This window comes from Harpia harpyja, chromosome W (assembly GCF_026419915.1).
Source record: "Harpia harpyja isolate bHarHar1 chromosome W, bHarHar1 primary haplotype, whole genome shotgun sequence".
NCBI classification, from domain to species: domain Eukaryota; kingdom Metazoa; phylum Chordata; class Aves; order Accipitriformes; family Accipitridae; genus Harpia; species Harpia harpyja.
Window position 1 is genome coordinate 35,426,442 of NC_068968.1, and position 15,246 is coordinate 35,441,687.

Here is a 15,246-nt window from a genome sequence, read left to right on the forward strand (position 1 = left end):
CCCACCACATCTCCATGATCCCAACAAGATCATAGCCCTGCAACTGTGCACAGATCTCTAACTCATCATGTTTATTCCCTATACTGCATGCATTAGTGTACAGGCACTTCAGAGATGCACCACAGCATGCTGATTTCCCAGAAAGGCTCTGTTTCCCTCCCACATCAGTACCTTGTAGGCACTTCCTTGCTTACATGCCGATGCTGGAGGTGACCCTACTTAAGCCCTGCTTTGTTGATTTTTGTGATCCCTTTCAGTCACATCACCCCAGGCCCTTTGCTCATCAGCACTGTCCATCACTCTCTCACAGGGCTGCTGGTAACTCTCTCCCTCCCCGTTCCTAGTTTAAAGCCCTCCTTATGAGGTTAGCCATCCTGCTGGCAAAGATACTTTTACCCTGCTTAGTGAGGTGGATCCCATCTCTCCCAAGCAGATGTTCATCCTTAAACAGGGACCTGTAGTCATAGAAACTAAAACCCTGTTGCTGACACCAGCTCCACAAGCAGTTATTGGTATGCAGTATCAGTCCCCTCCTCCTCACACCCTTTCCCCTCAATGGCAGGATCAAGGAGAACACCACCTAGGCCCCCATACCTCTGATTATCACCCCCAGAGCTCTGTAGTCACTTTTGAAGAAGGGGGTAATAGTCAAAGGGTCGGACAAGCTTCAGCAGTCTCTCCATAGCATCCCAGATCCAGGCCTCTGGCAAGCAACAAACCTCTCTATATGACAGGTCAGGTCAGCAGATGGGTGCCTCCATCCCTTGCAGCAGGGAGTTGCGGGAGCATAGTAATGGACTCAATGACAGATCAATATGATCATAGTTGAAGACCCTTTACTAGAGCATCAGACATAATTTTATACATTGGTTACATCCATACATGCGTTTGGCTATTTTACTATTGTTACACACATTAATCACGCGTTGTCCACATGCCTAGTTACACTTAATGATTGGTTATATCAACTCTGTACACATGCATAAACATAGGACATAATTGGTTATACCAACTAAAACATGCGAAACGTCTCAGTCTAATTGGTCAAGATAAACTGCTGAACTGAGGTTCTTTGTGCCAAGTTCCCTTTATCGTGGAATGTGCACCTGTGTTCTTCTAATTGGCATCTTTCTTTTTTTGTCTTCTTGTTTATTCTGTTCAAGGTCTTCTAAAGGCATTTGGAATGCTCTTGCGACCATTAGCTAAATATGTGTCCACAATTCCCCCTTTTTTTGTTTTTGTGCAAGCCAAGTTACATGAAATGCTTTTGCAATCATACGTTCAACTATTTTTATGATACGTGGTACAATCATTACAACTGCTAATATTACAATTAAAATAACTAAGCCATGCAGAAGCAAATCTTTCAACCATCCCGTAATTCCCAAACTTGCTAGCCATCCACTTAACCCTGTGTCAGTTATCGTGAGCCTTTTACTGTGAATCATATTGATATCGGGTGTTAGTAACGTAAGTTGTCCGAGGCTGATCAGGTCCTATCAGGAGATCCCACTGGGCCCCTCCACAATACAATGACTGATCATTATACCATTTTTCACTGGCATCGACCCAGATGCTCCCATTAGGGTATTCAAAATACGAAATGCCCAACCACTTTTCCCATATTACCTTAATCCCTCCAAATGAGACACAGGATTGGTTCAATTTTATAGATCCCAATAAGTCTAATTCTTGAGGTGGGAGCATCGTAACATTCAAGTGATGAATAATTAAGGCTGCTTGCATAGCCTCTTCAAAATTGGGCCATTTATTATAGAACTTGTCTCTATACCACCATTTTAATACTCCAGAGTTCCAAGTATTATTAGCTAGGTCTAGGGTGAGGGATATATTTAGGACACTATCGCTGGAAACATATCCCCTAAAAACCTGAGGATCAAAGGTTGGAATTCCAATCAAACACGTTCGAAAAGGATCTTGCAGGGTAGCCATAGACAAACATATAGATTTCGGCCTGTTTGATTCGCTAACGTTACCCATACATTTTTCCTGTCAGACAACAACCTATGAGTTTGTTCTAATCCTTTAACTGAGGTTAACCAAGCACAAAAGCAAATATAAATCAGTTTAATCATGCTTAATGCTTAAAAACAATTCTGTGTAATACAGCAAAAATATCCTCGAGCTATTAATGATCCTATACTATTTACCCTATTACACCTAATACATAAAGGACTAAAAGTTCTGCGAAGATATATCTGTTGACTCCCATTATGATGAATTATATACTTCCCACAATATTTACAATAACCAATTATATACAAACTGCAGCAATGACAAATGGGACAAAGTTGACCACTAGCTCTCGTCGTCACCCTTATTCCTTGGGTCGTCTGTTGTGGTGTTCCTCCCATTCACAGTGGCAGAAGATTTCCATGGTTTTACCCAGCGAGCCGGTACCCACTTTGGTCCTGAATCTGTAATTACACACATATATCCTCTACTGGTTACTTGTACTTCTGCTGGGCCCATCCACTGTCCTGTGTTCAAATCCTTATACATTACTTTAATTCCTGTTGTTTTTACTGTTGATAAATCATTGCTCAAGGCACTGCTATGAATTACCATGGGAGAGTTATCAGTGTTGCCTGCCAACCGCAAAAAATTGATGTCCTGGTTTCAGCTGGGATAGAGTTAACTGTCTTCCTAGTAGCTGGTACAGTGCTATGTTTTGAGTTCAGTATGCAAAGAATGTTGATAACACTGATGTTTTCAGTTGTTGCTCAGTAGTGTTTAGACTAAAGTCAAGGATTTTTCAGCTTCTCATGGCCAGCCAGCGAGAAAGCTGGAGGGGCACAAGAAGTTGGCACAGGACACAGCCAGGGCAGCTGACCCAAACTGGCCAACAGGGTATTCCATACCATGTGACGTCCCATCTAGTATAGGAACTGGGAAGTGGGGGGCAGGGAATCGCCGCTCGGGGACTGGCTGGGTGTCGGTCGGTGGGTGGTGATCAATTGCACTGCGCATCATTTGTACATTCCAATCCTTTCATTATTACTGTTGTCATTTTATTAGTGTTATCATTATCATTATTAGTTTCTTCTTTTCTGTTCTATTAAACCATTCTTATCTCAACCCACAGGTTTTGCTTCTTTTCCCAATTTTCTCCCCCATCCCACTGGGTGGGGGGGGAGTGAGTGAGCGGCTGCGTGGTGTTTAGTTGCTGGCTGGGGTTAAAACACGACAATTGAGTACATATAAAACTTTCCAAATTCTTTCTTGTGGGGAGAGACCTATTTCCCCCGTTTTTTGTTTTGTAGCAGAGGTCGCACTGCTGCAGCAAATGCAGAAGCAAAAAGAGCAGCTTTCCCTTGTTCACCCATACCGTCGCAAGCTTCTAACATCTCACTAACAGTAACACCTCGAGGTAACGTGCACAATACTCGCTTTGTTTTCGCATTTGCATTTTCAAATGCCAACTGATCAAGCAACTTAACCTTCATGTTACTATCAAGATCTGCGTGAGATTCCAATGCGGTATGCAGTCTGTCTATAAACTGAGCAAATGGTTCAGATTCTCCCTGTCGAATATTAACATAGGAAGGAGAAACCTTTCCTTGCTCGGATATGCTTTGGAGAGCTTTAAATGCCAATTCCTGTGATTGCATTAAAACTTGAGTATCAAATTGAGCTTGCCAAGCGGCGTTTGAAAATGGTCCAGAACCCATCAGCATTTGAACAGTACATTGAAATAAGGGATCATTTTGTTGACGTCCCCTATTTCCTGCCTCTGCATCATCGCAGAGTTCCTGCCACCTATGAAAAAAATATAACTGTTGTGACGGTGACAACAAGGTTTTAGCAAGCATTCGCGAGTCATGTGGAGTTAAGGTTGACCCAGAAAATATATGGGACAAAACTGCCTGCGTAAAAGGAGATTTTAAACCATACCGAGCAATTGCAACCTTTGTTTCTTTTATGATTTTCCAATCAAATGGAACCCATTGATTAGGTCCACCCCCAGCCCCAGCAATAACCGGAAACACTGTGGGAACTGCTATGATTTCTCCCTCAATTAAGGCATCGCGAATAATTCCCCGCCATTTATTCCGGGGCTCCGTTGTTTCTGGAAAGGTGGGGATCGGTTCCCTGGGAGGTGGAGAAGGCAGAGGTATAGGTGTAGGACAAGGAGGGGGGGGGAAGGAAGAGGGAGAGGGGGGGGAGGAGGAGGAGGGGGTGCATCAAAGGATACGGCTGGCAGTTTTTCTCGCTTCACAGCAGCCTCCAGCTGTGCCAGCTTTTCTGTTACTGACTGCAACTGCTGCGAAGTGAGCTCCGGCCCCTCTTCATGCTCTTGAGGCGACCCAGGCGTAGATGGAGGCAATGGAGGGTATATGCTAGGTATAATTTGTTCATGTTGAGCGGCAGTATTGTACGCAGGAGTAGGTACAGGAACCTCTGGGGGCTGTTTTTGCCTAGTCGGATTTTTCACTCGCTTCCTGATTCTGTAGGGTTTCCTTTAAGCGTACGGTTAGGGAGGCTTGGGAACTGTCAGATGGCTGATTAATATCGGCAGTCCCAGGGAGTGGAGCAGAAGTCAAGGGCACAGGCGCAGGCGGACAAGCTCCAGGGAAGCCAAAAGTCTCTCTCACTGCATTATGTTTTTCTCCCCGCGTTTCCCCTTCGCTTGCGGTTGGGGAGAAAGCAGCAAAAGTAGACGCAGCCGCTTTATGATCTGCTTTCATTTCTTGCAGAGTTGTCTTAATTACTTTCCATAAAGTTGCAAGACCTTTAACTTCTTTCGACCCGTCACTAATTTCATCCCATAGGGAGGTTCCAATAGCTTCCCAGGTACTAAGCTCAAAAGCTGTACCCACACTAATTAAAAGGTTTCTGTCCTTGCTCCATTGTAAAAGCTGCTTTAAACAAGCTTCATCATATTTTATGCCTCTCTTTGAGAGTATATGTTGGAGGAGCTTAACTACCGCTGCTTCTTCTTTGGAAAGCGTAGACCCCATCTCCTCCCCCGACCGCTCACCTCCTTTACGGGCGAGTCCTCACCTCGACGGGCGAAAAAACGACAGCGCTGTCTTATCTGCCTCTATGGGCACACCAGCCAGGGCAGCCGGTCTTTCGGTCGGGATCCTCCCGTCTTCCTTTTATCCTGCCGTTCGTTCTCCAAACGTAGCGCAGAATTTGGGGGTCCCTGTTCGGGCGCCAATTGCGGGAGCATAATAATGGACTCAACAACAGATCAATATGATCATAGTTGAAGACCCTTTACTAGAGCATCAGACATAATTTTATACATTGGTTACATCCATACATGCGTTTGGCTATTTTACTATTGGTTACACACATTATTCACGCGTTGTCCACGCGCCTAGTTACACTTAATGATTGGTTATATCAACTCTGTACACACGCATAAACATAGGACATAATTGGTTATACCAACTAAAACATGCGAAACTTGTCTCAGTCTAATTGGTCAAGATAAACTGCTGAACTGAGGTTCTTTGTGCCAAGTTCCCTTTATCATGGAATGTGCACCTGTGTTCTTCTAATTGGCATCTTTCTTTTTTTGTCTTCTTGTTTATTCTGTTCAAGGTCTTCTAAAGGCATTTGGAATGCTCTTGCGACTGTTAGCTAAATATGTGTCCACAGGGAGTCACCCACTACCATCACTCACCACTTCCTCCTGGTGATCTTGCATGGTTTAGGGTCAGTTGGCCTAGATGCTTTGCTTGAAAGCACACCCAACTCCTCCTCAGCTTTGAGGGCAGTGAATCTGTTCCATAGTTGCAAGCCTTTGGGTGGAGCCGGTAGCCTTCCTCTTGTTGCCAGAAGTCACCAGCTTTCATTTTTCACCCTCCCCAGAGGTTGCACTTGCCATTCTGCTAGGGACAGACTCTTGCCTGTGTTTCCACTGCAGCTGGGGCGCAGGGCTCTTGAAGCTGTTGTGTCTCTGAGAAGATTCTGATTATCAGTGATGCTGCACAGCCTGCTGACTTCCTCCTGTAACTCCTCCACTTGGTGACTGCAGGAAAGAAGGCCACCTCTACCAGCCTCAGGGAAAGGCCCCAGGCACTCCCTACAGCCTATACTTGCAAGGCTGCATCCACCATCTAAAGCTCTGTCTAGGTCAAAGCCTCTGCCCTGGCAGGGACAGCTGCTCTAATACCTGCTGAGAAATATGCCCTATGGCATGTCACCACCATACCTGAAAACATATAGGCTGGTTTAAACTGTGATGAAGATCCCCCTCTGTAACAGCTGTTGCCTCTGGGAGGCTGTACTCCAGGCCTGGCTGTTTTATAGGCCTCTCCCTAGCACTAGCTAAAAGAGGGTTTGACCCTCTCTAATGAGCAGGTAGCTGTAACAAAGGCTCCAGGCACCTTGGGTCAAGGGCAACTGACCATGCTTGTTAGAAGCTGCTAGAGCTTCCTCAGGCCCATGCCCTTGTGGCTCCCCTTACCTTGTCCTTATTTGGCAGCAGCAGGAAACCTCAAGTTTCTCAGAGGGTTCCCAGGAGTTCCCCAATGATCCTGGACCCTGTCCTCAGAAGCTCCCAAAGCAGAACCCAGAGACTGCTGTGCAAACTGCTGCATCTGTTGGCTGCTTCTGTTAGCTGTACTCATCTTGATGGATGTCGCATCTAGGTACTGGGGATGAGGCTCTCCTGGGACAGTCCTGGGAGGGATCCAGACAGGGTGTCTGTTTCTGAGTCCCTAATTTGGGTTGCCCACCTGCCTTTGTGCCTCTGTGCTCTTCTAGGCTTGTGGAGATGAGTCTGATGGGCTGATAGCTCTCCTGTGATGGGCCTAGGAGGAGCCAGGGCAGGATATTATTTGGGCTCCTCCACCTGCCATTTTCTTTCTGTTCTCCTTTGTGGGTGTGCAGATGAGCTTTTTATCACATAGCATAACATCTCTCACCAGTGTTATGAACACAGAGATATAAAAGAATGTTGGGTACAAAATTTTTTTTCTTTCCTTTGTGTGTTCAATCTAGTGGGTGAAGTCTTGGCATTCTGAAGACCATAGTCATTTAGACAGGTAAATTTGTTAAACTCTTAGTCTTCTTAGAAGGACTAGATGTTATATACTGCAGGATGGTATGGAAGTGATAGGAACCTGAAAGGATGGACCTTGGATCGGGGAATATGCTGGACTTTTATTCAGTTTCTGGCTAGATTTCTAAGGACAGCACAAATACAGTCTAGATCAGTGGTCTCCAAAGTGGGTATGCAAGACAATCCATTGCGGTGTGGGAAGAAAATATTTTTGTACTGTTAATAAATAAAATAAAAATTATTTTAATATAGTGTTTATTTCATCTTTATCTCATCCTTTTTAATTTCTATTTTTGTGCATATTTTATAACACATAATATATTAGTACAGTAGTACATGTGTATAATTTATAAATACATATATTTGGGGTGCATGCTCAAAAATTTTTGACTGACAGGGTGCATGATCAAAAAAGTTTGGAAACCGCTGGTCTAGATGATCTCGTTACCTGTCAAAAGCAGAACCACCTATGTCCCCTTGTGCTGTGTTCTGAAACCTCAGGGCGGGGGGGGTGGACTTCTGCACAGAAATTGGCTATTGTAATGGCTGCAGAAATTTGTGCATATTGGGAACACAGGTGATCCAAAGCTTTTATTACTTCTGAGAACTGATTCCCCTGTAATAAACTTTAATTGGGAAGCAGCTCATGTACTCCACCACTCGTGGTCTATTGACCACCCCTCTAAAATGTCCACAAATGTCCACAAAATCTCCATTGAGTTCATTTAGTCCATGACTTTGGGTTCCATCTCTTATGGTGGTCACTCAGGACAGGAGAGGTGGTGTGTTGCATGGAATTATTGGGCACCAAAGCCAGCTCGGGTCGGGTCACTGCTGCACTTGCGCTGCTTCTTGTAAGGCTTGTCCTCTGTTGGTTCAGGTGGTTCCTGCTATAGTAATTCCTATAACATGCAACTCAAATAATGGGTTACAACAATTTAAAGGTATTTCCATTACAATCTCCACCTCTGGTCCCTTTGGGCCAGGTTATAGGGTTTAACATCACAATGAACTCCTCCCCTTGCCCCTGCTCCAGCTTGGACTTATCCACAGATTGCAGTCCCTTAGGGGTGTACCTGCTCCAAATGGTGCCTTATCTATGAGCCACAGTCTTTTCAGGGGTATACATGCTGTGGCATAGACTTATCCACAGCCACAGTCACTTTGAGGTGCACCTGTTCCAGCGTGGCCTTCTCCATGGGCCACAATGCCTTCAGAGATATACCTGCTCCAGCGTGGCCTTACCCACAGCCACAGTCCCTTTAGGAGTGAACCTGCTCCAACATGGCCTTACCCATGGCTGCAGTCCCTCCAAGGGTGTACCTGCTCTGTCGTGGGCTTGTCCATGGCCACATACTTTGAGGTGCTCCAGCATGACCTCGTGCACAGCCACTGATGCTTCAAGGTGTACCTTCTCCAGCATGGACTTATCCTTGGGCCACAGTCCCTTCAGAGGTATACCTGCTGCAGCACAGACATAACCACAGCCACAGATGCTTGGAGATATACCTGCTCTGGCATGGACTTATCCACGGCCACAGATGCTTCTGGGTGTCCTGCTCCTGCGTGGACTCATCCACAGTCCCTTTGACTCGAGGTCACACTGGAGTTCCAGCCTGTCCAGTACAGCAGCACAGAAACAGCAGCGATGCCCTGGCTATCTGCCAGCCCAGGCACATTGCCATTGCTGTTATCAAAATGTTCCCAGGCACAGCAGAGTAAGATGATAAGCAGTACAGCAAGCAACAAAAGCAAAAAGCAGCCACCTTCGAGCACTAGACTCTAATATACAGTAGGGCAAGCAAGCCCATGGCAAGCACAGGAGCCTGCCAATTAATACCACTCGCTTACTCCCCCACCCAGTGGGATGGGGGAGAGAATCAGAAGGGTAAAAGTGAGAAAACTCGTGGGCTGAGATAAAGACAGTTTAATAGGTAAAGCAAAAGCTGTGCATGCAAGCAAAGCAAAACAAGGAATTCATTCACTACTTCCCATCAGCAGGCAGGTGTTCAGCCATCTCCAGGAAAGCAGGGCTCCATTATGCATAACAGTTACTTGGAAAGACAAACGCCATAACTCCGGATGTCCCCCCCTTCCTTCTTCTTCCCCCAGTTTTTTATTGCTGAGCATGACATCATATGGTCTGGAATATCCCTTTGGGCAGTTGGGGTCAGCTGTCCCAGATGTGTCCCCTCCCAACTTCTTGTGTACCCCCATCCTACTCACTGGTGGGGTGGGGTGAGAAGCAGAAAAGGCCTTCACACTGTGTAAGCACTGCTCAGCAATAACTAAAACATCCCTGTATTATCAACACTGTTTTCAGCACAAATCCAAAACATAGCCCCATACTAGCTACTATGAAGAAAATTAACTGTATCCCAACCAAAACCAGCACAGTGACATAGCTAGGCCTTGTGAAATTACAGCTGAAAGCAAAGGGTCTGTCATAAACACTTCTGAGAAAAATTGCATTGCCTGATCATTGCAAGTTCTCAAATCATAAGCGTGAGAACTTATTTAAACTACATGAGGATTATCAAAGTAATGCTATTTTTTTAAACTGCTCCTTACTTCATAAATCCAGCTACTCCACAGAAAGAAATATGTACCTTATAAAACTGAGTTAGATCTCTTATTTTTTTTCCTCAAAAGAAATCAGAAGTGATACTGGCCACAGGTTGCTATTGCCAACACAACTGGTGACTAGTTGTCAAAAGTCTTATGAATCCTCAGTGTTTTACATGTTTTATTATTGAGTGACAATCTTACCCAATGCAGTATTGGAGTTGGTATAACTCTTAATATAAAAGTGGGGTTCCAGATAAGACTGTAGCTTAGTCGTGGGTGTGGCTATTTTACTATATGCAGATAGAACTAAGTCGATCCTAGGAACAAAATATTTTAGTATAGATGAAGTGGTACAAGCTCCCCAATGTGAATTCCTCACTACTGTCATAACTTCATATCAGGATAAATGCTTCATCTTCATAAATCGCTTCTATGGTGCTGTTCCTTGGCAAACATTAAAGAGCACAATATTATGCAACAGTGGCGGATCGTGTATGGCCTGTTAAGGACTAATTCTCCATTTTATTTAATGAAACTCTGTTCACTGTGTCCTTCAGGATCTTAGCTCCAGCAGAGCTCAGTGTATTCTTTAGCTTTTCTATATTCTTTTACTTTTCTATAGTAAACTAATGCTGATAATTAAAATTCTTATTTAAATTATTCATTGTCGTCTGCCACAGGGGAATACGAGCAGGAATGATCAGAATTTGTAATGCTAAGCTGTGTATAGTGTGTGTGTGTGTTTTCCAAAACCTTGGTAATTTGTATTGTATCTTACTAGTGTTAGAATAGACCATTCAGCATTTTAATTCCTTGACATACTGTACTGGCAACTTAATGTGTAAACTTCCTATTTCTCCCTGACAGTTTCAGCTGTAATGTGGCACTGGAGGGGTTCATATGTCTATTTGTTTTAATTTAGTTTGTTTTTATCAACAAAACATAAAGGGAGGAAAGAAAATGGCTAGTTTTTCAGGTCCTTGGATCTGGTGTAGAAAATTGTGCATTTTGCATCATCTATCAGATGAAGCATTTGTCACACTGTTCCACTGAATTTAATGAAGTTTCTTCAGGATGTAAAATGTTGAACAGTGGGATGTTGAACAGTGTGCATGATGTGTGTGTGAACTAAAAAAGCTGTCACATGCCATTTTGTTCACATTCTTTTCTTTTTTTGACATAGGAAAAGAAATCTAAGTTATATATTAAGGGGAAAAAAAGATGGATTCACAAGACTGTGTCCCAACAAATTCAAAGCAAGATATCAGCCATCATATAAAGGGTAGCTCTGGTAAACATTATCTTTGTGGCTATTGTGCAGCCTTCACCAATATAGCAGTCACCTTTCCCATCCAGAAGGTCCTCTTTCGACAACAGTTGTATGGCTTGAAAACAAAGGATGCGGTGCATCAGCTGCAGAAAGATGGAATTCGAAATCTCTATCGTGGAATCCTTCCTCCATTAATGCAAAAAACGACCACCCTGGCTCTGATGTTTGGCTTGTATGAAGATTTCTCCTCCTTGCTCCATAGTCACACAAGTGCACCTGAACTTCTAACTCGCAGCATGGCTGCAGTGCTTGCAGGGACCACAGAAGCCCTTCTTACACCTTTTGAACGAGTCCAGACTTTGCTTCAGGACTACAAACATCATGACAAATTTACAAACACTTACCAGGCTTTCAAGGTACTAAAAGTCTATGGGATTAGAGAATATTATCGGGGTTTGGTGCCTATTCTGCTCCGGAATGGAAGCAGTAACATCCTCTTCTTTGGCCTACGAGGACCTATCAAACAATGTCTGCCTGAAGCAACTTCTTATAGCACTCACTTGGTCAATGACTTTATCTGTGGAGGGCTGTTGGGTGCTATGCTGGGATCCTTATTTTTCCCAATGAATGTTGTAAAAGCTCGCATGCAGTCTCAAATTGGTGGTGAATTTCAGTCTTTTTCAAAAGTTTTTGTGACAATCTGGCTAGAACGTGATAAAAAATTGATGCATCTTTTCAGAGGAGCCCATCTGAATTACCATCGTTCTGTCCTGTCCTGGGGCATAATCAATGCAACATATGAATTCTTGCTAAAGCTGTTATGAAAAATGTTACCTTCCTTTGAAGCCCCTCTATTCACTTGGGTATTTATACATTTGAAGTCACTTAGTCTCTGGGAATAGATTAATTTATGGAACTTTTTGTGAATAACATGGAGTACCATGAAACTTGGAGAGAATTCAAAGCAGCAGTTACATTTCAGTAGGGAGATGGGTGATATTGTTAGTGGCTGCTTAGTGTGAAAGGTAATTAGTTTTATTAACGGCCTTCAATATTTATGGGGTAAATGGCAATACATCTAAATCTTGATGCAATTGAATATACTTCTAAACAAGTTAAAGTGTTTATATGCTGGTGGATAAATTTACCCACAGTGGAATAACTAGACAAATGCAAAATAAAAATATATTTGTATATTGGTCTAGTAGCTTATTCTATCATTTCCAATGTTTCCTAATAGTCCTAGTGATCAAATTTTTCACTGTGCACATTGTATAATATGGAAGTCAAGAAGGGGCCAATGAAAGCTACTTCTCTTGCTTGATACACTACAGAGGGTTAAGAACTAAACTTCCAAATATATTGGGGTTCTAAATTATCTTTGGAGTTTAAATAGAAGCTGCCAAAGCTGCTGATTTCTGATGAGGATGACTTTCTTTCTGAACCTCAAGTTTAAACTGAGCCTACACAAACTATTTTGCCAACCATTTTACTGCTCAGCTTTAACATGAACATCATCTCATTCATCAACATAAGGATAGCTACTGAATATATAACTTCAGTGTAAACTGACCCAGTGCAAAGTGGGACTGTGCCTATGTATGTGGTGTGCCTTGAAATGGAAAGGTGGAAGGAATGAAACAGCAATTTTATCTCAAGCTTTAAAAGTGTTCTTCTTTGTTGAAAGACCTTCTATTTGCAAATTTGGTATACTCAAGTTTTCTGCTTTTGTATTGCTTTGTTTCTGTTGCAAACATATGAAAACTGATCTCTCTCTGTAATGCTCAAACAGTAATACAGCTTCCTCTGGTTGTCAAACTACGTGATTAACAGGTTTTTTAATCTTTTGCAAACTATTTCTGTTTAATTTGGGCTGTGGCAGAATTTTACATCAGCACTGACAAAGTGAGATTTCTGGGTATAAGCATTTAAGACCTTAAAGGGAAAGCAAGCATAACTACCAAACAGGTGACTGTCTTATTTTTTTTTCTTTTTTTTTGGGGGGGGTTGGGTGTTATGTATGAAAGTTCATGAAGTATTCTTTGTTTTGGGGGGTGGGGGCAGGAAAGCTTTCAGAAACTATTTTGAATTGTTCTTTTCCTAGGCTTTAGGCCCTGTAAAACTATCAGTGATAATACAGTAAAGCAATAAAAGGAGTTGTGTGGTTAATAACTTACACTTCAAGCATTTGTAATTTGGTTAACAGATAACAATATGCAGTAAAGACAGGGGTGTGGTCAGCTGCTACACATGAAGGTTACTTGCATGTTTTATCCACCAACAAAGGTGTAAAAGTATATTAGCAAACATATAAACATGATCCCAAGTGAATCCTCAAGTGAGGAAGAAAAAACCAAAGAAACCATCAACATGAACATCGTATTCCTCCTGGCCATGGACTCCAGATGCTAAAAACTCACCATAAGCATTCCCCCCCCACACCAGAATGAAACCACTGACCTTATGACCCAGAAGAGCAGTGAAAGAGTGAGCATAACACCAGGAAAAGGGATAGAAACTAGGAGGTGTGTGTGTTACAGTTTTAACTACATCATTATTCTTTCTTTTCCTGTAACAATTCGATCCGGACTAATAATGATTAGACTCTCAAGATTTGAATTACATTAACAAGAAATTTTTGGTTTTACTTATGTATATAAGGTGTACTTTCTCTTTGCCCATAAACAAAATTTTGAGTGTCACAGTTCCAGCAGCTTTGGAGCCTGCCAAGGCACAAGTTAGTTCACAAAGGAGAGCACTCAACCATACAAGAAGCCTCACAAAAGAAAGATTCCTACGTTACATAATTAAAACAGTTGTGCTTTTTCTTAGTTTTAGAAAGTTTTCTTACCTCAAGAAGCAACAGCCCACTAAATACAGAGGATAATCCAGAAGTTTGTCCTTGCCTCAGACACAGCTATTGTCCTCTGCTTTGTCATAGCTAGTTTTCATTTCCAATTTTAAGCCTTTCCATTTGGGCTGATATCTCCCTGTTCACAAATGGCTTTAGCAGAATTTTATGAGGAAAGCAGAGCTTTTCATCTGCTTTCAAAGGCTTGATGTTTGAGCAAAGAGAGACTTTCTATTCCATAACTGGTAGATTTTTTTTGAGTCAACTGAATAATTAATTGCACGCTTAACTAGTTTGTAATTATTGTACTAGCCTCAGCATGCTACCTGCTTCTAGGCTCTCTAGTCAACTCTTCCTGCTCCAAAGTATGCGTGATAGCAACAGGCAGACTGAAGGAGGAAAACAGCCATTTTATATGCAAACAAAACAATATGTGTAAACACTGGGTATAAGTACTTAAGGCCTTAAAGGGAAAGCAAGTATTCTAATGGTAGGGAGTGGGCAGGAATCAGTGAGCATTTCTATAAGAGCTCAGTTTAAGACAAATACATTAAAAGAGAAAAAAAAAAATCTTTTCTAAAAATGCAGAGTTACTTTATTAAATGCTTAATTTATCATGCAAAACAAGAGAAACCGTCCACAGTCAGTATCAGCCCTCTTTTGAATATACTCAATATTTTATATTAGATGTCTATACTTTTTATTTTAGAATCATAGAATAGCCCATGTTGGAAGGGACCTCAAAAGATCATGTGGTCCAACCTTTCATAGGAAAGGGAGCCTAGATAAGATATTCTAGCAAAATGAAACCTCAAATATTTAAAAAATATTCTACATGCACCATATTTTCCCTCATAATAAAAAATGTTACACTGAGTTGGAAAGACTTGTTTACTGCTGTAGAGAATGTGATGTTAAGAGTGGCCAACTCCTCCAGCAGCTCTGGCCCAGGACTGCCTCTGGCCCAGCTGCTGGAGCCCAGCCCGATGTGCCCAGGGACCCAGGGTCTCTGCCCAGGCTGAGGGATGCAGCTGCAACTTTCCTGTCTGCAGTTTCAATCAGTAGCAAAGCTGAAGCACGTATCCCAGAAACACACACAGAGAGGACATACACAGGACACTGACATGGCCAGTTACACAAACTGCCACAGACAAGGCACTGCCTTCAACAGCACTGTCCTGGTTTCAGCTGGGATAGAGCTAATTATCTTCCTAGTAGCTGGTACAGTGCTATGTTTTTGAGTTTGGTATGAGAAGAATGTTGATAATGTTATAGACGCTCGTGACAAATTGGAGGAGCCAATTTGTATTAAATGACAAGATCGAATTTATTAGCAAGCGATAAGAGAGCAAAACAGCGCTGGGCGGCCGGGGAGACAGTGCTCCGCCAAAGGCTCGCGCCGAAAATGGGGAAGAGTCCCTTTATTTATACAGTTTCTAGTTTCTGTCTACGTGAGGGCTGGTATCTTCTGCATTGTGTGTGCGTTTGCTCCGTTATTTGTTTGTTAGGTGGAACGTC

General features: G+C 42.7%; 1 protein-coding gene across 4 annotated transcripts in view; it reads left to right on the plus strand.

The window, feature by feature from the left end:
* The window catches only part of LOC128136241 (mitochondrial nicotinamide adenine dinucleotide transporter SLC25A51-like), a 56,841-nt gene extending 41,866 nt beyond the window's left edge, over window positions 1–14,975 (plus strand). For 3 of the 4 annotated variants that reach the window (XM_052775487.1, XM_052775488.1, XM_052775491.1), the window contains one exon: window positions 10,791–14,975. In XM_052775487.1, coding sequence (XP_052631447.1) covers window positions 10,829–11,701 — 873 coding nt within the window. In that variant the 5' untranslated portion in view covers window positions 10,791–10,828 and the 3' untranslated portion in view covers window positions 11,702–14,975. Of the gene's footprint in view, window positions 1–6,978; window positions 7,023–10,790 lie in introns of all 4 variants that reach the window. The other variant, XM_052775490.1, reaches the window with a different exon arrangement.
* Window positions 14,976–15,246: the final 271 nt, after the last annotated feature.